This window comes from Anas acuta, chromosome 1 (genome assembly GCF_963932015.1).
Source record: "Anas acuta chromosome 1, bAnaAcu1.1, whole genome shotgun sequence".
NCBI lineage: Eukaryota > Metazoa > Chordata > Aves > Anseriformes > Anatidae > Anas > Anas acuta.
The window spans coordinates 18,562,088-18,584,045 of NC_088979.1; the positions used below are offsets into that span (position 1 = coordinate 18,562,088).

Consider the following 21,958-nt stretch of genomic DNA (forward strand, 5'->3'; position numbering starts at 1 on the left):
GAAACCTACAAACGGAGAAATACAGAGGTTGGACTTTTGATGTCAAAATGCCTTTGTGGCTCCTATGTTAGTACAAGTCTTCAGCAACCTATTTAGAGCAGCCAAAATCTAGTAAATCTCTCTCAACAGCAGAGAGGTTTGCAGGATATAGAGGGATAAAACCGGTAAATGCAGTATGTAGGCATCAGACTTAAAGCTGTTATAGGATAATGGACCATTGGGATAAATGTGACGTGTTTTCTGCTGTTTGGTTCCAGGGTTCTGGCCATGATTGGGAAATGTGTATGACTACTTTACTTCTGCATCGGTTTGCAGATGTTGTGCATCTGCATAAACCAATACTGTTGGCTCTGCAGGCTAACACTCAGCAGTATTGGCCTGCTTATGTGAAGGTTTACATCAATAACCAGTCTTAACACAATTTATTTTTTTAGTATAGATGAAGATTTAGTAACACAGCAGCCTGAAGCAAAGTACCTTGTAACAGAAATATTTTATATTTTCACTAATATAGATTTGTTACTACCTCTTCATCTCATGTGAAGAGAATGTCTCTAAAAATATGTCTTGTTGCAAAGCTTGCAGAGAAGATGGATATAAGAAATTTATATTCTGGGTTCTTTGGGCATCCGTGATCACTACTTATTCAGACCTTGTCTTGAAAGTTGCATGGGTAATATGCCAGTAGTTGGTTGATCTAAGGATATGCAAAAGATTGTCTTGGAGATTTATAAAAAACCTACTGGAAGACTGCAAGTGCAATAAAATTGTGTTCTATTGATTGCTGCAGAAACACATTAAGTGAATTATTCAGTTAGAGAATTAAATTCTCATTCCTGCATGAAATCTATATTATTTTTCTTGATCTGAAAACCTTTGTTTAGGGCTTAGGTATTTAAATGGTTGCATCTTCCAGCCACAATGATTGAGGCCAGCTAGGACTGTTAGCTAGTTTTTTTCTTAATCTTAAACCCTGCATTTACTCAAATTATTGCTGAAGGCCTTTTACTTTAGTATTTGTATTTTGAAGTGATGTGATTAGGTAAGATGATGATAATCTGTTTTGGTCAGGTTTGGATTTGAAAATATTTTTTGTAGGTCTTTGTTTGAAATTCTGTGACCAAAATAAGGCAAGCTGTGAATTATAGTTTTCTGAAAATACATCTTTGTGATTAACAGGTGTTCAATTTTGGGAGACTTTTTTTTCTATTTATACATTATTGTCTCAAATGGCAGACGTTAGAAAGGTAAGATAAAAGAAATACTGAGAAAGAGAGGGTGAAGTTTCAAGACTGGAGAATCTAAGATGTCAAGGGAAGAGACTAACCTGCTGTGCTTTTGCCTAGAAATGCTGCTGACTTTTATTTAGAAACTCCTAGATTTTCAAACAATGTGGGTTAAATGAAAAAAACCCACATTTTAAAAGTAACTATTTTTTTTGTGATGTATATGTATATATTTTTGTTTTTCAGACTCTCAGTGTGCAGTCTTCAACAAATGGTCAGTTTGTGTCTCCCACTGATATTCAGTTGAAATGCAATTATTGCAAAAGTTCTTTTTGTTCAAAGCCAGAAGTACTAGAATGGGAGGTAAGTTTTTTTGTTTGTTTTGTTTTGTTTTTCCCCCACTATTTTTAGAATGGTTAAGTGTTTACAAAAGTTTAAACCTATAACTGCAATATAATTTTTCTGGATAAGTCAATTGGCATATTTTCATATTTTGCATTTTCATATGAAATGCTGACTTTTTGTCTGCATATTTGTAGGGCTCACTATGAGCCTGAGAAAGAGTTACTTGTTTTTAGCAGCAGAAGTCATACTTTAATTGTGTGCTTGCTCATCTATTTACATGGCATGTAACAGTTTTGTCCTAAAGGCAAACTATTATTTAAAGTTGCAATTCCCAGATGTTAAAACTTAATGTTAACCCTCTTCATGATGCTTTGCAATTTTGCATTTAGAACAAAGTGTATCAGTTCTGCAGCAGAGCATGTTCTGATGATTATAAGAAACTGCACTGCATAGTTACATACTGTGAATACTGTCAAGAGGAAAAAACGCTGCATGAGACGGTGAATTTCTCTGGCATCAAAAGACCGTTTTGTAGTGAAGGTATGTATGTGTTTGTTTTTTCTGAGGTCTTGGTCATTGTAGTTTTACTGCAGCTGACATACTGTGTTCATATTTCATGTTAAAGCTTAAGGTACCCATTCATTCTGTTGTATTTGATGCTGAAACACAAGTTTCTTCATCATTAATGCATATGCCTGTTAATTCATCAGAGTTGCTTTTCTGGTCTTCTGTTGAGTTTTTGACCACTTACTTCAGGTTAGGAGAACTGGACATCTCTCTTCAATGTGTGTGTGTAAATACATACACGTGTATGCATATGCACAAATTTTTTACATATTTTCTTCTTTTTTAAAAAAATAAAAAATATATGTAGCTAAGCCTATTCCTACACTACCTGCATTGAGGAATACCAAGCTTTCTGTTTGATTAGTATTTTCAAAATTTAATACAACAATGGAAATTCTTTCTATTTTAGCTTAAAAAGGTCATTCAAGGAATAGCTCCAGTGATGCCTGTTGATATATGTTGCTTAAAGTCATTGTAATTTTCCTGATCAATGATTAGAATTTTCAAAACAAAACAAAAAAAAACCAACAAGCTATGCAAAGTGGTATATTGGCATAATATTCTTTTAAGTTGCATTAAAATATTGAACATCTTAATAGAAACAGAAAAGTACGGTCTTGTCTTCCACTTCTGGTGAGCTATCCTTTGATAACTGATATTTAATCCCAGTCTTAGAAGTTTAACTACCAGTTTGGATGACCTATATTTGGGGGATGTACTGAGTATACATATGTATTTTTTCTTTATTAGTTCATATGATAATGCTTTCACTATCATTTGATAAATGTTAAATCTGCTTTCAAGCAGATTAAACAGCAAATGTACCAATTTACTTGAATCAGGGTCCTGTTAGCTTGAAGAGGAGTGGAGTGTGTGGCTGGAGGCATCCTTCCTTCCACAATATTCCTTTGTAGCTCTGGACTTTGGAATTTCTTGTTTCTGATGAATGGAGTGTGGTGGCGTAGATTTTTCCACCATCATTACTTTCTTGTGTTCTGGACTGCGAAGTGATAGGTGGAGTGTTTTTACAGTATATTGCAACACTCAGTAACATCTAGCTAGATACTGTTTCTGTGAATAAACAATTCCACAGAATACGTTCAAAGACAAGAGCAAACTTCTTTGAGCCTGGAGATTGCAGTGTATGCTGGTATTACTGTGGATACTTTGGACTTCCTCATTTCAAATCCTGGCTGCTGTCACAATGAAATCAGTAAGATTCATAATGTAAACTATACCATATTACATTACAGAGACAATTCTTCATGAGGAGGCTTGGAATGAGGGGATTTGTAATTCCTATTGGAAAATTTGAGGAAGGAAAGGAGATACTCTTTCCTGCATGAATACAGTTACTGAGTGGGGGAAATTCATTGCTAAAAGTCTTAGTGTGGGTCCCAAGCTTGCACGTGTTGGAATTCCAGTTTGAGAGCAGAGGTGATCTTTGTGAGGGTGAATACATCAAATTTTACTGTTAAAATGAATTTTATGGTCTTAGTGTGATGATCTGAACCACTGAATAACAGAGACACGGTAGTGAAAAGCACCATTAAATAAGATGTAGCTTGAATAAGTATGGCACACATCTGCTAGCAGAAGGTTAGGCCTGCTTTGTGATGCATATGAAAAAAAAAATAATCTGTGTTACCTGATGAAAATGACTTGCTGATCTGCACAGAAGCTCTGTAGAAACAGATCCTAGGTCCTGTTTTTTTTAAAGGAGAAATAACAATTGTTACAGATTACTCTAGAAATTTTGGAATCCAGGAGTTAAAAGTGGGAACATGATGTGGGTGAAAGGGGTCAAGGTCTATAGCTGGACTGAGTGGAGGTAAACAAATGAAAGGTTCCATCATCAGAGGTGATAAATTCCTCTTCCCCACTTTCCAGGCACCCAAACAACCCTAATTTTTCTTTGATCTCATAGCCTTTTTGCAGAAATACCTGCCCAACTGTTTATAAAGTAGAAAAGCTAGTAGATGTAGGAAGAAACTAATTTGATATGGAGGTCATGCTGGTTCTGATATTGCAAACTGTTCTTCAAGAAATTCTACTAACATAGACCATTTTGGTGAGGATGTAGTTTTTCTTCACCAGGAGACAATATATTATGATTTGAGAAGTAATACCAGAGGTGCTAAGTTACAAAAGATACTGTCATTTCTGGAAGAAATAAAACTCTTTGTGGAAAATATGGGCAAATTTCAGGTGTCTATTTATAAATGAAGGCTCCTGAGTAAAAATCAGTAGAAATTAAACAGGTATTAAAATTTCAGAAAGAATGCTTATTTGTTCATCTTTAAGGAAACTTATGGATAACATATATAAGATCAACCACAAATACCCCTTGACTACTTACGCTTACCTAGTTGGAGTAATGAAGATGCCATCATTCTTCTGCTCACATTTTTCAGACCTGAGTTTTTTTTTGTTGTTTCGATTTTTTTTTATACATGCACGCACTTCTAAAAACACATATAAAATTGACAAACCCTGACACCCACATTGAATTCTCTGGGATTAGTATTTCTGTGGAGTTTCATTCCAACTCTGTTTCTTAGTATGTCTATTGAGCTATTTGAAAATATGTGCAGTGAACAGCTGAAATTTCTGTTGCAATAATGTATAATTAGAAATGATTCATGCTAAAGCTGGCTATTAATTATTTAATGGGATACAGTATGCTTTTTCTGTTTTTGTCCAAAACTCAGATCCTATGTGGAGGATGAGCAACCTGAACTGACTAGTTCATCTGTCCCTCTGGTGCTGAGACTTAGGAAATTATACTGTGCTGGCATTTTATGACTAGGGAGGCATACCAAAATACCAGTATCTAAATTAAATAAAATGTATGTCATGTATGCTAAAACAAGATAGTCAGAGTTGCTTGTGAAATTTTAGGTATATGTAGTCACATGAGTGACAACTGAGGATAGGCTGTGCAAGCTGCTATTCCTGAGATCCTGAGTCTGGGATTTTTCATGTCTCATGTACAAAAGTAGTCAGTCTTTGGGAATCCAGCAATGGAACTGTTTTAGAATAATACCTCCATCACTTTTTTTCTTCATTTGGCATATAATTAATCTTTCCCAATAGAAGTAAGTGCTATAATTTAAATAATACAGGCATTGTAATGATTTTGTAGTGTGAATTTTAGTAACAATTCATATGCTGCAGTAGTCTGCTTCTTGGAAGAAGGTCAGTAAGCTGTGGAGTAACTCAGTTATTTGATACTTGGGAGTAACTTGGAAGTTCCTTTCAAATGGATAATACAGAAAATTCAACTATGAAAGCAGCAACTATATTATGATCTTGACAGGATGCTTACATGCTTCTAGAAATGTGGGTCTAACTACAAGATGCTGTAAATTAAATTTAAACAGTTCTGATATTTCATCTAAGTAGAATCTAACCCCTTTTGAAATATTATAGAGCTGACAAGTAGAAAAAGAATTTAGGAAACTACATGAATTTCAATCTTAGTATGTCTAGGAAAGATAAGTATTTAGTTAAAGCATTGCGTATTGTAGATTGACATATTTTCAATCATTTCTGGACAGTAGATCGTTAGATAAAGTATACTGTTAAATGCTTAGCTGATTTTTAGATTTATAAGAAAACATTGTAGATACTGGGAACAGCCTAAACACAAGTGTTTTAAACTACTTACAAGTGCTTACAGTCAAATGTTTCACCACCAATTTAGAAATTAACCTGAAATTACAGAGATTCCTGTTATTGCTGGAAACATTAACAGTTGGATTTCCAAAATGTTAAGTGATATGAAACATCATGGAGACTTGCTTAGAGTTACTGGGCTTCCCCAGTAGGTGGGGAGCTGCACTGAGGAGCAGTTGATATGATGCTCTTGCACAGCAGAACATCATACCTTAGGTGGGTCAAGCCTGCTTGTGCCCCTTTCATTGCTGATGTTTGCTTTAATTCTTAAACATACAGAAACTATTTTAAAGGATTTTTTTTAATAGTTTACGTTATCAGCTATCTATTTTAGAGATATAGATACACCTCTTAAAAAGTACAATGTATGGAATTTGGACTAATGTATAGAAAATACTTCAGGTGGTAGTAAAGCACACGTTTTTATGACAAAATTTTGACTTCCTAATTGCATGCTATTTGGCAATAGGACCTCATAAAGTTATCAAGCACTGCTGAGTAGTATAGATTGTAGTGACAGAAAAAAAAGTGATATTTATTTAGCATATGTAAAATTTTATATCACAGTTAACTACTTTGTATAATAAAAATTTTCTTTTGCAAGCTCTCAGGTTTGTGCTTCATAGAGCTGTTATCTCCCTCTCTGCAGCTCTGACAGTGTCCTACCATACCAAAATAACTTGTGCTCAGTGTGGTGCCTTTTCATCTTTAGCCAGCCACGTTAGTTTGCTTTTACTTTTGGCTGCTTCCTTTGGCAATGTACAATGTACCCCTCTAAGATAAATGCGAACCTGAAATATTGGTTTCCTTGTAGCTTGCTTTTGAGGATTTCTTCAGTGATGAATTGGAATATCATGGCAAAATGGAAAAAATGAAAAGCTTAACGTCTTAAATGCTGTAAAATGTATGATGCACAAAAATCCCCTTTTGCAATTGTACAAATCGTGTTGTTAATGAGGGAAAATGTTTCTTTCCAACAAATCAGGTTAATAGAAAAGTGGAAGCCATCTTCAGAGGAATTTTGTAGTGCCTGAGTTACACTGAAAGAATACAATGTGCTTTGACGTTTATGGACATAAGTTGTAATGGAACGTCCCTCATTGAGTCATGGCAGCTTTTGTTAAAGAGCTCTGATGGGCACAGTGTGGTTGTTGAGGCCATGTTGTCTTATTTAGTCATCTGGTATTATATCTTTAATTTGCAGACAACTATTACAGATTTTATTGTAAAAGCTCTAAGATACTATTCAGCTGATTGAAATAATAATAATAAAAAAAAAGAGTTAAGATAGGAAAGACAGCATATTGAAATCAGAGAAGTCCCTTATGAAATATTTAAGAAGTGCTCTCACTGCAGAAGCAGCAGGTAAAGGCTCTTGGCTGTGTTGAAGGAAAGCAGATCTGCACATTCTAGACAAATGCATGCAGAAAAGCTGAAGGCTTGTTTCTTGTGGTATGCCACAAGTGGGAGAGTCTGGTTGTGTAGATGTAGTTTCCAATTAGTGCTTGGCTGTATGCATAGCTTCTGGAAAGACTTGACAATTTTAACATATTGCTGTGGATTTTGATTGTTCTGACAGCATTCTTATAGTCAAAAATGTTGAATGCTAGAGATATGTTGAGGAGGAGATTAGTATGTTTATCTTGGACATGGTTTAGGGTGATGTTGGTGGTAGGGGGGTGTGGTGGTTTTACTCAGGTGGACAGCTGAGTTGCACCACAGCTGCTCTCTCACTCCCCCTCCTCAAAGGAAAAGGGGGAGAAAATACAACACAAAGGGCTCAAGGGTTGAGATAAGGACAGGGAGATTGCTCAACAATTACTGTAACAGAGTAGGGAGATACTAAGATTTATTGCCTATTACCAACAAGCTAGAGAAGTGAGAAACAAAGAGAAGAAACCAAAAACGCCTTCCCCCCGTCCACCCTCTTCCATCCACTCCCTCCAAGCGGTGCAGGGCAATGGGGGCTGCGGTCAGTCCCTGGCGCTTCGTCCCCGCCGCTCCCTCAGGGTCCCTCTCTGCCCCTGCTCCCCGTGGGGTCCCTCCCATGGATGCCGTCCTTCCCGAACTGAGCCTGCGGGGGCTGCCCACAGGCTGCAGCTCTTCAGGAACTGCTCCCACACGGCTCCGTCCCACGGGGTCCATCCCCCAGGAGCAAACTGCTCCAGCACGGGTCCCCCACGGGTGGGGGCAGCTCCCCCCAGACCCCCTGCTCCTGCGTGGGCTCCTCTCCACGGGCTGCAGCTCCGGCCCGGGGCCTGCTCCTGCGGGGGCTCTCCATGGGCCGCAGCCTCCTCCAGGCCACATCCACCTGCTCCACCGGGGGCTCCTCCACCCATGGGGGGGCTGCAGCATGGAGATCTGCTCCATGTGGGACCCATGGGCTGCAGGGGGACAGCCTGCTCCACCAGGGGCCTCTCCACGGGCCGCAGGGGAACTGCTGCTCCAGCATCTGGAGCACCTCTCCCCTTCCTTCTTCACTGACCTTGGCGCCTGCAAGGCTGTCTCTCCTCTCACTCTCCCAGCTGCTGTGTAGCAGCAGGTTGTTGTTTTTTTTTTTGTTTTTTTTTGTTTTTTTTTCCTTTTTTAAATCTGCTCTCCCAGAGTTGCAAACAACATTGCTTATTGGCTCAGCTCTGGCCAGCAGCAGGGCTCTTATCTAACATGGGGCAGCTTCTATATTCTTCTCACAGAAGCCACCCCTATGTCTCCCTGCTACCAAAACTTTGCCATGTAAACCCACTATAAGGGGTGGTTGGACCAGGTGATCTTGGAGGTCTTTTCCAACATCTATGATTCTGTAATCTTCTATCGCTCTTCAGAGGGAAAACACTGATACTGTTACAGCCATTTGAATTTTGAGTACAAGTTGTGCTGAGTCTGAAATTTTTAGATCATATAATTTCTAAAATGGCAAAGAATATAGAAGTGAAACCTGAAACCCTAGCCATTGGTTGACTACAGCAGTCTTCATTAAATTTGCTTTTTTCAGTGTTAATTCCCCTTCTATGTCTTTGAAGAGGTTTTAACCAGTTCTTTATGCAAAGACTGTGTTGGCTGTTGCAGATAAGGGGTGATAACTTAAGGTGCTAAAATTATGGTCACAACAGGAAGAAAGTTTATAAAGATGCTTCTTATTAACCCGAGATAATAATCAACTGGAGAATAAGAACAAGAAGGAACTGGGTAACTGGATTGTGGGTAGGTAAGAGGAGAGAAGGGAAAGAGCTAGTACCTAGAGATCTGAAATTTTTATCAGGATAAACTTAGGATGTGTAAGAAGATGAGTTGAATCGGCATAGTAAAGTAATAAAAGATTCCTCAGCAGAAGACAAGGAAGGAAGTGAGATAAACGACCTCCCTATTACACAGAGAAAATGGGATCTACTTTAAAGGTAATCCAACCAGGACTCAACACTGGATGCTTTGCATCTGGTTTTGTAAGGATAGTGATGTTTATTGTGAAGCCATAGACAGAGAGAATGGTAGGAGCAAGGGTATGGAAAAGGTGGCTATTGTATTTGAATCAATACAGAGAGAACAGAAGATGACAGCAGAATGATGTGAATTGGAACATAATTCCAGAATTCATCAAGACCTTGCTTGTGATGTTGCAGACCTATTGATATTACAGGTTTGTGATGTTAAAGGCCTGTCGCTATTCTTCTCTAGATGAAGTTGTTACAAATAACTGTTGAAGTTACTACAAGATGAGAGAACAGTGAGTCTGGGTATGTAGCTTGAAGAAGGAGAAAGATAATCTAATAAATACAGCCTTTCAGCAATTAAAAAAAATAATTGCTTTTAGGATGGAATAATTGTGTTGTATAAAAGATGTTATTGTCTGTGATAATAAGAAACTGGCAATGACTCAGGAAGTGTTTCTAGTTCAGCATTTCTTTTTCGTGGCTTTTTGCATGTGTGAGTGTACTGAACTTCTAGCAATTCGGGTAGGTGCTGCTGGTAGAATAGGACCGGGTTCTTGGTAGCTTGCTTGCATTAGTTCACAGACATCGAGTGAAACATGTTTTCTGTCATGGATAGCTCTGCAGGGCTGGATCTGGCAGTTCTAGAGGCTGCTGAGAGAAAGGAAACTCTTGACCTTTAGCTTGTTTGAAGTGAAGGTTTGGAGGAACTGCTTCTGTGTCATCCTGTCAGTAAGCCTGTGTTGCATGTGTTCAGAGGCTTATTCTCTTTCTAGTTGATGTGGGAAGGCCTTTGGTTGCAAGAAGGAATGAGTTTTGGGATGGATTTTGTTTGGAAGCCAGAATTTCAATAGCCTAGTTTAGGATGTGTTAAGTTGATTTAGCAGATATTAGCAACTTCTTTTTTGCCTGGTTCAAATTTTGCATTGGAGAGATCTCATCTTAAAATGCTTCTTAGTGATCCTTTGAGGTAATGGACTCACAGGGTGGTCCTGTGTTAAAACCTCACTAAAGAATATATTCAGTTACCTGTGTAGCTGGAACCAAATGATCTACATGTACAATTTTCTTTTGATTGACCAGCAGCTAATCTCTTAGAATCACTTAAAACAGTAGAGGCTTCTATCTGGTCATACTTTAGCTTGTATATGTGTTGTAATAGCAAAAATTCTGAAGAGTTTAGAAATTACTTTTGTATCTTCATTCAAAATTACAGGGCTGACAGCTGTTGGTCTCAGACAATACTTATTCATGAAGCCCAAATCTGTAGGGCGGATACGTTGGCCAAGCCCTTAGGTTTCTAGTGTTGATATTGGAATGATAGACAACCAGCGCTTTTTGTATTACTCACCTACATTGTTCTGTCGGTTAGAGCCCACTTCTTGGTCACATCCACAAAATTAGCAAGGGAGCTACTGCTTTGTTGATTTGGGATTTGCATTGTGTACTGTGAAGACCAAGTTATTTGAATGAACTCAATATGTTTGCCAAAGGTGAACACCTTTCTCTGTGCTTTAAAGTCTTACCATTCCAATCAAAACCATAACTTCTTACCATAAAGGTATATCCTAGGTATGTACACAGTACCAAGGACCTAATTAAACTATATCCTGTAAAAAGTATTTATAGCCCTATAAAAAGGCATTCTGTTTCCTTTTGTCTGAAACACGATCTTGAAGCAATCAAAGGTTCCCTGGTCAAGTGGATTATGTTACATATTATGAAGACATTACCAAAAGAAAAAAAAAAAAAAAAAAGCATCAAAAAGCATCAGACATCTATTTCTGAAGATTTTTTCTCATGATGATGCAGAAAGAAAAACCTGTATTTCCATTATAAAAGTCTTCAGGGATATAACAGTCTTCTATCAACATCTGAAGTTTTATGAAGATGGATTCTGAATCCTCTGTAGAGGCATCCTTCAGCAAGAAGTTCTGCAGTCAGTGATTTATAAAATACAAACAAATACGTTTTTCAGGCACTTGCTCTCAAGGGCTGGATTCTGAATTTTGGACTTTTTCTCTCCCTGCTTATTTTTCACTGCTCATTATTTTCTGTGAGTCACAGAGATGTGGGAGATGTTTGACTGTAGAATGGAAAACTTCTTATTTGATTTTTTTATGTAACAGCAGTATCTTCTTCAGTTTTACTCTTTTATCAGCCAAGAAAAATGTAAATTTTAACAGTTTATTTAGTAGGCTATTTAGCCACTTAGCTTACCTGATTGGTGATAGACTACTTTTACTAGCTTTGGTCTTAAAAGATGGACACAGCAATGAATGGTTCTTCTAAGGCACAGCTCAAGAGGAGGACATGTTGTGGTGCTGACCTGTCTCTGGAACTGTGAAGAAGTCAAAAGAATCCAAGGCCACATACAATAATGAGAAATACGTCCATCAGAAAAAATACTGGCAAGAAATTTTCAGTGCTTTAACCAGTACTTTGAAGCTTGCACGCACTGGTACCTTCAGGATTATTACTTCCTCCAGAGCAATGTATTTTGCATCCAAATTAGTTGCACTCCAAGGACGTTTGCTTCATTTGGCCCTTACCTTTTGCACTCTGTGCTTTGTATTAGTAATTTTCTTTATTCTGTTGTTAAAGAATCAGAAAGATAAGACTAAAAGAAAAAAAAAGTTAAAAGCAGTTATTACCTACATGTATTTCATTTGTATGATATCCTGTAATTGTATTGTTTTGACATTGTTAGGAAATTTAATTTCTTAGCAGAACTTGTAATGTTGCAAGTTAAAATTTCTTAATAACCTTTTGTTTTTGGAAGATGCTGTCTGCTGCAGCTTCCACTTGTATTTGTGTGCTTTTAGTGGTTTTTAAAATTAGAGTCTGTTTAACTGAAATTCAGAATGCCAAATTCTTCCCTAATAGACAACAGCACAAGACAGTTAATTGAAATTACTGGGTCTATTACAATTATATTATTTCCATATTGTGTATTCCAGAGGAAGTATATATTGCATACTGAGTTTCCTAACTTACCAGAAGTACCGAAGTCTGCACGTACTAGGCAATATACCCAAGCAGGGCAAGTACTAGGAAGACTTGAGTTCAGGTCTTGGTGCTACTGTGGTGTTTGGGAAATCATAAAAACAGCTGCAGTATCTTAGATTAATAGTCTGTGTAGATGTTATCTTGTCTCTTCAGTGTTTTATATGGACAGTCGCTTCATCTACTCATACTGTTCTTTTCTATAAAATTAGCACAATTATAAAGATGTATGGAATATGATTTAGGCATCAGCTTGAATAGACACCGGATTTGAGATAGTTTAAATACATTATATTCTCAAAATAGCCGATGTAATAGTTAGAGTATTCATTTTTTAATGCATTTAATGCGTTAGAATATCTTCTCTAATTTGCTTGAGGGAAGATCAGATTATTGAAGAATATAGCTCTCATTATGATGACCTTGGTGTTATGACTGCATAGCGAATACAATTTAAAAAATAACCCACCTTATGTGAATGGGAAAAAAATATGATACAGATCTAAGATAGAGATCTTACACAAATTTCATATGTAAGCTCCTATCATTGCATAATCATTCTCAGAACTGCTCGCTTCATTGCTTACTTTTTAGTTGTTTCTTTTTTTTTTTTTTTTTTTTTAAGAACTCTTCAGTTCTTAGATCTTGTACCTATTAGTGTTCTTAAAAATGAAAGAGTTGTCTAAGTGGTTTGTTGTACTTAAATGAATGAAAGTAGTAATAGAAGTAGGTTGATCCTTTAAGATAGCTATTGTTTTAGAGAACAGCGCTGCCTGGCTTACAATTTCTGCTTGTCATTATCTGGCTATCTAGCATTCTGAGGATATGTAATTCCAAGTCAATGCTTCTGCAGGGGTCTATATGAAAAACAAATTATGCATTTTTTTTGTCTGTTTATTCAGGGATTTGATAAGTATAGATTTAAGCATAGTGTTTTGAGAGAGATGCAGACACCACATAAACCATAGGGTTGTGAAGGAAAGGTATTCAGGTAAAAATGTCTTGAAATATAGTGTATTGTGCAACCTGAATTTGTCTGAAGCCCCGATTGTTAGCTGTTGTTGTATTCATTTAGTTTTCAATATTTAACTCTTAATTGTGATATCTCTCTGTAAAAATTACTTTGTTCCTAATATTTAAAATCTGTTTCCAGGCTGCAAGCTGCTATATAAACAAGACTTTGCAAGACGGTTAGGACTGAGATGTGTTACTTGTAATTACTGCTCGCAGCTGTGCAAAAAGGGAGCAACTAAGGAACTTGATGGTGTAGTGAGAGATTTCTGCAGTGAAGAGTGCTGTAAAAAATTTCAGGACTGGTACTACAAGGCAAGTAACTCAGAATTTTTGACAAGAGCTCCAGAGTTTAACAAAACAAAAATGCACATGTGAGGATATCTCAAGGACTGTGCAGCAAATATGGCTTACTTCAGCAAAGCATTTGCTACACGAAAAGCAAACGTATTAATTACATCATTTGAATTTTTCTTAGAACATAGAGCAGCATTTCTATGATCTGATTTATTAATTCATTTGGCAAAGCAATCTTGAGTCACAGGAAAAAAAAACAACCTACTATGTATTTGTTACTTTACAATTCTAATTCCCCCCTCCCAATTGATACTATATTTTTCTTGTCAAAATTACTTACATATGTATTCAGAATGTTGAAAACACTGTTAGTTAGCAGCTGGATGATACTTTAAGTTTACTGATGATAAACTAGGTTGGCCGAGTTTATCCTTTTCCTGCTTTTGCCTCCTTTTTTGCCTTTTCCCTTCTCCCACAGTTTGAACTGCAGAGGCTTTCACTGTTGATTATTTCCCAATGGAAAGGATGCCAAAGGGAAAAGCAAGACCAAATGGATGTCTAATAAAAGTTTAAATCAAATGTGATGGCATCTGTTTCTAAATCTCTGGAAGCTTAACTACCTTGTGAAGCACAACCAGCAAAGAGTTCACGTTAAGAGTTTTTTTTTTTGCTTTCATTTTTTTGAAAGAAGTAAAGGTGAAATTGGACTGGGTTTAACCTGCGATTAGTACCACGGATAAAATATTTGGTCTCTGTGAACATCCTGGAAAGCTACACTGATAATAGCAAAACAAGGACTATACTTGTGGATGCAATTGCAAAAAAAAGACAATACAAAATTCGTCACCTTACCAAAACTCTGTTCAGAGCCTGGAAGGCAATAAAAAGCTTGAAATGCTAGAGGGCTAGATCAAAGTCCTGTAATTCAAGATGATCTACCTACCATAAAAGACCTGAAGAAATATCTAATATTTTGGAATGGCTGTTTCCAGAAGTGTTACAGCCCAACACTGTCTTTATTTTGAATAATGTACATAGGGTCCTTTTAGAATTTTCTGAAAGAAAACTACTGAAGACCAGTATCAGTTTCTTATGTCTCTTGTGATAATAGGGTGATGAAGTTTGGCTGCAAAGTTCTTAGACTTAAAATATTATTTCATACAATTATATTATATCAATATGCCTTAAAACTTCAGGTATGGGATGAAGTTTATCCCTTATTAAAAAATGCCTCCTAATAGAGAATTCAATAAAGCTTTGGTGTGCTTTAGAAACCTCTTGATGATTCAGCAAATAACAGTCTGGGGATGAGTGTACCAAACTGGTATCATATAATAAACTTCTGTGGAAGTTTGTACTATGATTTAGATTTGGGAAACACTTGAAAACTCTGACTTCAGTTTATCCTTCTGATCCGTGGGATAAAGCAATAACTGAATTAGCACATTAAGTCTGCTTAAGAAATGGCGTTGATACTGTGGAATGGGAAAATAAGATATGATGCCATGAAAAAGTAATTCAAGCAGACTTACTGGCAACTAGTGACTTTTGATACTTCTGATGACACTGAACCGTTAGGTATTTTTACTTGCTGAATCTTGTCCTTGTGGAACTAGTGTTAGATGATGTTGAATTGTTGATTGTCATTTTTTTCCAAATACTTCTTAAAGCCTTTGCCTAAAGTTCAGGTTAAAGAAGCTGGTGTTTTTTAAAGTTCTGGTTATAGGAGTTTGGGATTTACTACATAGAGAAGACAAGTACTAGGTTAGGTTTGGGGTATGTGTATTTTGTTAAAATTGACTTTTTTTTTTCCTTTACTTTCTTGCTGGTAACTTCCCCCTCTTTATAAAAGTCATTCCAGGTATTCTAGGTTTGGTAGCACATTGTTAGTGAACATTCTTACCTAGTCATAAATAGGTGATGATCAAAATACGGAGAGACAGAACAGATATGGGCCCCTTCCCTTGATTTGTATTTCATTTCTTGTTTTGTCTGTTAGCTTCTTGAAAGAATAGATACATATGTTTGAGCGTTGTCTCATTTATGTAATGTCCAGTGTTATTTTGGAGTTTCAATTAAATGTATACATAAAGAGAAATAAGTAGTAATAACTTAGTAATGTTTTAACATCAGCATTGTGCTCATTAAACAAATGTTTGTCTCCATTTCTTTGTCTACTTTCTTTTATGGACACATTTTTCTCATGTAGTTTTATCTGGAAAACATCTTAACATTTAAAAAATAATTAAGTATTTATGGGAGGGTTTAGCTGAACACAAAAGTTCTCTTTATGGAAAGCTAGGAAAAGATAGCAGATGTAGAAGCACATCAGGCTTATCTAGAAGTATTCCTCAAACCTAATGCAAGGGATTGAAATGTGAAAGAGTAGTTCAGTCATCATCATCTGGTGAATGACAGCTGAAATTAGTTGGTGCTAAGTTCTGAGGACGTTTTTGTAGTATGGTGTCCAATGCACTTCTAAGAAGAGAAGCAAAAAAGTTGGTGTCTTGAGGCTAGCTCCCTATGTTATTAGAGCTCCTCCTCGTAAACTTTAATTGCATGCTGTGGTTTGCATCATAATTTCACAGTCATTTTTCAGATTTCAATATAAATATTTTAGTAGCCTGTTTGATGACAGTTTCAATCATTTGATGTTTCTCATACTAGCGAACTGAAAGTATCTCGACAAAGATTATACAGTTTTGAGAACAGTACAGAAATTGGTTTCTTAAAATATACATTGTGAAGCATTGCCGAAAATACCACAGCTCAAGTGCAAATATAGGTCATTCCAGCCTGCAGTGGAATAGTGATTGGATTGAACATGTATGGTAATAATTGTGTATTCAGTGGAGGTCAGATGTCTACAGCCAAAACGAAGTTGGAGGTGAGGAGCTGTAGTCTGAGGCATAAGCAAATAACAATGATTGTCAGGCATGGTAAAATTTGAGATGATGGATCCAACATTAATCTAGATGGTAAAGGCAGCAAGACACCCTTCTGAAATTTATCTTGTCCAAATTTAGCCATTGTATAGTTAAACATCTCAATTTTAAGCAGTTACCCTTGTATAATCAGGCACTCTCTGGAAACATCTCTTGCTTTCTACTTTTGCAGATGGAAACAAAGTAGCTTGGAATAGACAGCCAAGATAAGGCCAAATTAACGTCAGCCCAGATCTTTGGAGAACATTGGGAACAGGTCAATGGAGGAGTAAAAATGTAAATAGAAGGCCCCACATGTGGAAACTTATATTTCAAACCAACTTTGGGGCAAACAGAATTGATTGATACATTTTTAGGTGGGTGCTAGCAATTTGAGCATGTTGAAGTCAGACCTGGGGAAGGAATTGGACCAAAAAGCAGTCATGAGTGGAAAAGGAGTTAGGTGCAAATGGAGCACTAAGGGTATAGGTAGATCTTTTAGACATACAGTGTTTGAACAGACTCAAAGGCAAGGATTTTGGTGATTCAGTTCATGAGTAGTTCCAGTATCTTAAATGAAAACAAATGGGAAGGAAGGAAGAAGCAGAAAATCATGATTTCTGGTTTTTCCTTTCACTAATTTCATGGTCAGGGAAGTGGGAGAGTAAGCAGGTCGTAGGAAGCTTCAGTGCATGGGAAGGTTTATAGAATTGACTGCGGGTATGGTTATGGAAATATTTAGAATTAATGTAATAAATGCAGAGATGAGAACTGAAACAGCCATACAGAGGAATATTGGGTTTGCTAAGGAGTGGTGGCTTACCATGTCTGAGGAAACTGATTTTTTTTTTTTTTCAGCTAAATACCATAGTAGCAATCCAGGGGAGGCATTAATTCACTTATTCAAAGGCTTAAATGAAAGAGCAGAAAATAGAGGGAGAAAGCAATTAATAGCAGGAAGACTGTAGTTGCTGCTTTTTACAAGATTTAGCACCTTCTTGCTTTGAAGGACAGAGAAAACAGAAGAAAATGGCACTTTGGTAGCCAAGCTGCGTGCAGTAGGTGAGAGTAGGTGGGCTTTTCTGTGTGGGGGTCAGCTGTCGTTCTTAATGACCATTGTTAGAGGGGCTTGAGATTTAAAATTAGAGTGAATTACACAATTGTATTTTATTTTTTCCTACTGGTATTTCAGCCTTTTGGTGGTTTTGTAAAGATGCATTTGCACTGAAGTTGTGAATTCACAGTTTCCCTAAACCGGTAACACCTAGACTATTTTGACAACACTCCATGCTTCGTCTGCTTCCCCACTCACTTACAAGAATGCAATTTACTTGCTCTTTTGTCCCTCTGAGAACATTTATGTTGCAAAATGAATTGTGGGCCATCATCAGCAGAAAGTCAAAGTGACAAATGTAAGCAAAAGGAAGGGATGGGGGGGTAATGCTGCAATGCCCCTGCCCTTGCTTGTGTGCCAGGCAGGTGCATGAGCACTACTGCTGGCACCTGCACCAGGGAAGGGAAGTACCTGCCCTTTCCGTGGCACCTTTAATTGCTTTCTTTGCCTTAATTGCTCCCAGGCAGGTTGAAACATGTTTATTTAAAGGAAATACATGTATATGTATTTATACTTAAAGCTGGTTATACTGTTAGAATCAACTCTCTCAGTATATCATTCTGAATATTTGAAAATTACAGCTAAAAGCTGAATTTCCTGCACTGCCAGAGAATGGTGCTGGACTGGTCAAGTACGGTGAAGGGACTTAACATTTAATTACCTTTTACATTTGAACTAATTGGCCTTTTGATATGTTTTTTGGAATTGTAAGAACTACAGTTGGACCATTTTATTCAGCCATCAGAGCCTTGTGCATAACTGCAGTGTTGTGTATGGTTTTGTATATTAATGTTTTATGTTGCACACTATCATAATTTCCCTCCTCCTCCTCAGGCTATACTATTAGATTGAGTTATTTGAGATTCCTAAGCATCCATAAATTGTTTTTTATTTTTTATTTTTTGGCTTATTTTTAAAGACCACTTTGGGATGAAGATTACAAAAAAATATTAAGGGGAACAACATTGCAAACAATTCTTCGCTTACTAAAGATCTGAAGCTGGGGCTAGTACTCTTCAGATAATATTTTATAGCACGGCTGATTAAATTCTGTGGAACCAATTTAGTAGAAAAATGTCTTTATTAGTGGTGCCTCATGAAGTTATCCTGTAGTCTGGTGAATAACGAAGCCTTGAGTTTCAAGTTGTGTGCTAACTGGAATTCTCTTTAGGTTGAGAGCTAGTTTTGCTGCTTTTAAATCATAGTGAGAGGAGAAATTTGAAGGAACTAATTAATAATCGGAATCTAAAATTTTTGTCAAACTACCACAATAATGAAAATAGAAAAGTTATCTACACCAAAGGGCCATGATCTGACACCTAGAGAAGTGATTTTGTTTTCTTTAAGTCACAAACAGAAGGAAAAAGAAAAAATAACACACCAAACTGGGGGGGGTGGGAGGGGAGGGAAGTATCCTACTTGTCCTGGGTTCAAGCAAGTCATTAGGGAGTGTTGCTTTTTGCTCTTGTTTGCAGAAGATTTTAGTGGAATTAATGAAAATTGTTGGATTTTTTTTTTCTGAACGTGCAAAAACGAGCAATTTTAAAGGACTTAGAGTTTAATTGAAACACAGCGTGTTAATTATATTAATTCTGGGTATTAACCCTCAGCAAACACTTGAAAGTAAAGTGACTAATATGTGTATAAATGTGGGTTAGAGGGTTGTATAAATATAGAGCCTACATGAGTGAGACTTAACTGTGTAGCAGTAACGATTTTTCAGTACTTTCAAAAATGTAACCTTTTAAAATGTAGAAGTAATTTTTTTCCAAGGCTTATTTAAAATGTCACAATCTTTCTTTGCATTAAGGCTGCGCGATGTGACTGTTGTAAGTCTCAAGGAAATCTCAAAGAGAAGGTGCAGTGGCGTGGAGAAATGAAACACTTCTGTGATCAGCACTGTTTGCTCCGTTTCTACTGTCAACAAAATGAACCAAATCTGGCAACCCAAAAAGGACCTGAGAACTTACAATACGGTACGTGCTGCCTTACCCTTGCTAAATGGCAAACAAAATGCTGCTTTTAAGTGAAAAATTCAAAGCTGCTTGAATTATTTATTTGTTGTAATAAACTTGCTTGTGTTAGAGACTGCCCTTTTTTATTTTATCACCAGATGCATAATTTATTGAGTTGCTAGGTATTTTTTTTAATCTTAACTCTGTATTTTAATGCTCTTTTGAGAGCTGAAACATTATCAGCTAATCAAATGCTTTTGCAATCACTTTTTTTCAAAAACTAAATCTTTTTAGGTTAAGCATAATTTTAGTGTTTTGCCTTTACGGGGATAGAAAGTGGCTTCCTCTTTCATTGTGCTCCAGTGTTTTGTTACTGGCTCTGTGGAAGCATTTCTTTTCAAAACATGTTTTGGTCAAAGAGACCAGATAAATGCACTCAGAATTAAAAGGAAATGAAGAAATTGAATTAAAAGGAAACAAATGAGACGGAAACTCAAAGAAAATGAGAAGTATGCAGATGTGAGCAATGCACTGCTTTTGTTTTTTTCCCCCTGTTGGCAATAGGTACCTTATATGTTTTCTGATAGGGGCAGAATGCATGTTCACATGGTTTATAGTGATCTAAATTGCACATCAGCATGCAAGTGAATCACCTTTTCAATTAATGTAACTATACCAACACAGCTTCTTTGTATGGCCATTTTCATATTTGAACTTTTCAATATATACTTTTATGAATGAGGTCGTAGTCACATCTGACTGCAGCAGACTGATTTGGCTTTTGGCTTTGTGTAAGGTTTGATGCCAGAGTTGGGCGGTGTTTGTGATGAAGCAGAGTTGAGTACAGTTCTCACCTGTGGTACAGCGCTAAGCAGTGCTGTTAATTTGACATCACCCTGATGATACGTGTTGTCTGCGTTGCTTACTGAAATCTGTTATGATAATGAAAAAGGGGGAAAATATCTAAAAATGTTTTTTTGCATTTTTTAGATCAGGGCTGTCAAACTCCTCGAACAAAAATAACAGTAAGTACATATTTTTAACATACATATAACCTAATTGGAGGCATTTAAAATGTGAGATCCTGGTGGCTAAAGATGATACTGTTAAAAATACCGCAAACTAGTATCTTTGAATGACACCAATCTAAATTTGTGGTTATTTTTTAGTCTTTGTCACATCAGTAGTTGAAACTAACTTTTAAATATTCGTATTTTATCTTTTCAATGTCTTCTGACATTGAAACCTTTTATTTCACATCTGTGCTGCATGAAAGTGTAGTTACTCCATAAGTATGTCTTATTTTTTTGTGTTTAGACTAATTAGGTATATTAATGAGTACAGAATGGGAAGAGTATTTCCTCAATCAGTTAGAATATTAAGGTTGTATTTCAGCTTTGAAGGGCTGAAAACAAAGCATCAGTTCTTAAATTCTAAGTGCTAAGAGTAGAATAATTGGTACACAGGGTCTGACTGACTTCGCTACCAGTGGTAGAGTATGGAAGCACCACCTTTTGCAGGATTGCTGTCTGTGAGGGTGGACATCATGAGCGGAGCAGTAGCCTTTACTTTGAGTTTATCACTTTTTGTCAACTAGTCACAAATACCATTATTAATAATATTTTTTTTTTCATTGAACTTAGTGTATTTGATTTGAAACGTGGTTTTGCTTTGTCACAAGTTCTCACTTTTCTGTGAAAGAAGTAACTTAATGAAAATATGGTTCTGTAAGGCAATTCTTAGTTTTAAGTGAAAGTACTTTGATGGCATTATAAAACACATTAATGAAAAACATAGAAAATAACTGAATACCTAGGTAATAATAATTGGAATAGTTAACTGGAACTTGGGTAACTGGAAATACTAGCAAGCTAAACCATCACATTAAAAACATCTGGTATTTTATGTTTAATAGCTTCCAAATATATTAATATGGTCTATAACTTTTTAAAAGATCATATAAAAGCTATGATAATAATAAATAAATGTGATACAATTATTTTTTACATTTTAGAAGGTGTTCTGCCTGTTATGATTTTACATTCTTTCCATATTTAAAAGAACACGTGGGGCTAGTCTTACAACATATGACCAAGTAAAAGTGACAGTCTCTGTTTCTTAAATCAGGTTCTAAAACAGGTGCCAGGGGACAAAAAAAAACATTTGGAGCAAGATTTTTTTTTTCTTGTTGACTGCGAGAATGCAATTTGAGCATTGTGATATGCCCAAGTATTTGTTGATGCTATTATAGAGCCAGCAGGGGGAGCTCAAAGTTTATACTTTAAGTATTAAAATTGTTTAGAGATAATGTTTTATCTAGAAATGCTCATTTTTAAAGTGACTTTTGGATTATAGCATACTTCAAGAAAATCAGACCTTGTGCCAAAAAATAGTTTTGCTATTCATTTTG

At 36.5% G+C, this 21,958-nt stretch overlaps 1 protein-coding gene across 10 annotated transcripts in view; it reads left to right on the top strand.

Moving 5' to 3' along the window:
* ZMYM2 (zinc finger MYM-type containing 2) overlaps window positions 1-21,958 on the top strand; it is an 87,269-nt gene that overhangs the window by 49,893 nt on the left and 15,418 nt on the right. For all 10 annotated transcript variants that reach the window (XR_011092767.1, XR_011092770.1, XM_068670987.1 and 7 more), the window contains 5 exons: window positions 1,473-1,589; window positions 1,961-2,111; window positions 13,401-13,573; window positions 19,404-19,569; window positions 20,539-20,573. Coding sequence is in view for 8 of the 10 variants with exons in the window: in XM_068670987.1 (XP_068527088.1) it covers window positions 1,473-1,589; window positions 1,961-2,111; window positions 13,401-13,573; window positions 19,404-19,569; window positions 20,539-20,573 (642 nt within the window). In the remaining 2 variants the exon portion in view is untranslated. The remainder of the gene's footprint in view (window positions 1-1,472; window positions 1,590-1,960; window positions 2,112-13,400; window positions 13,574-19,403; window positions 19,570-20,538; window positions 20,574-21,958) is intronic.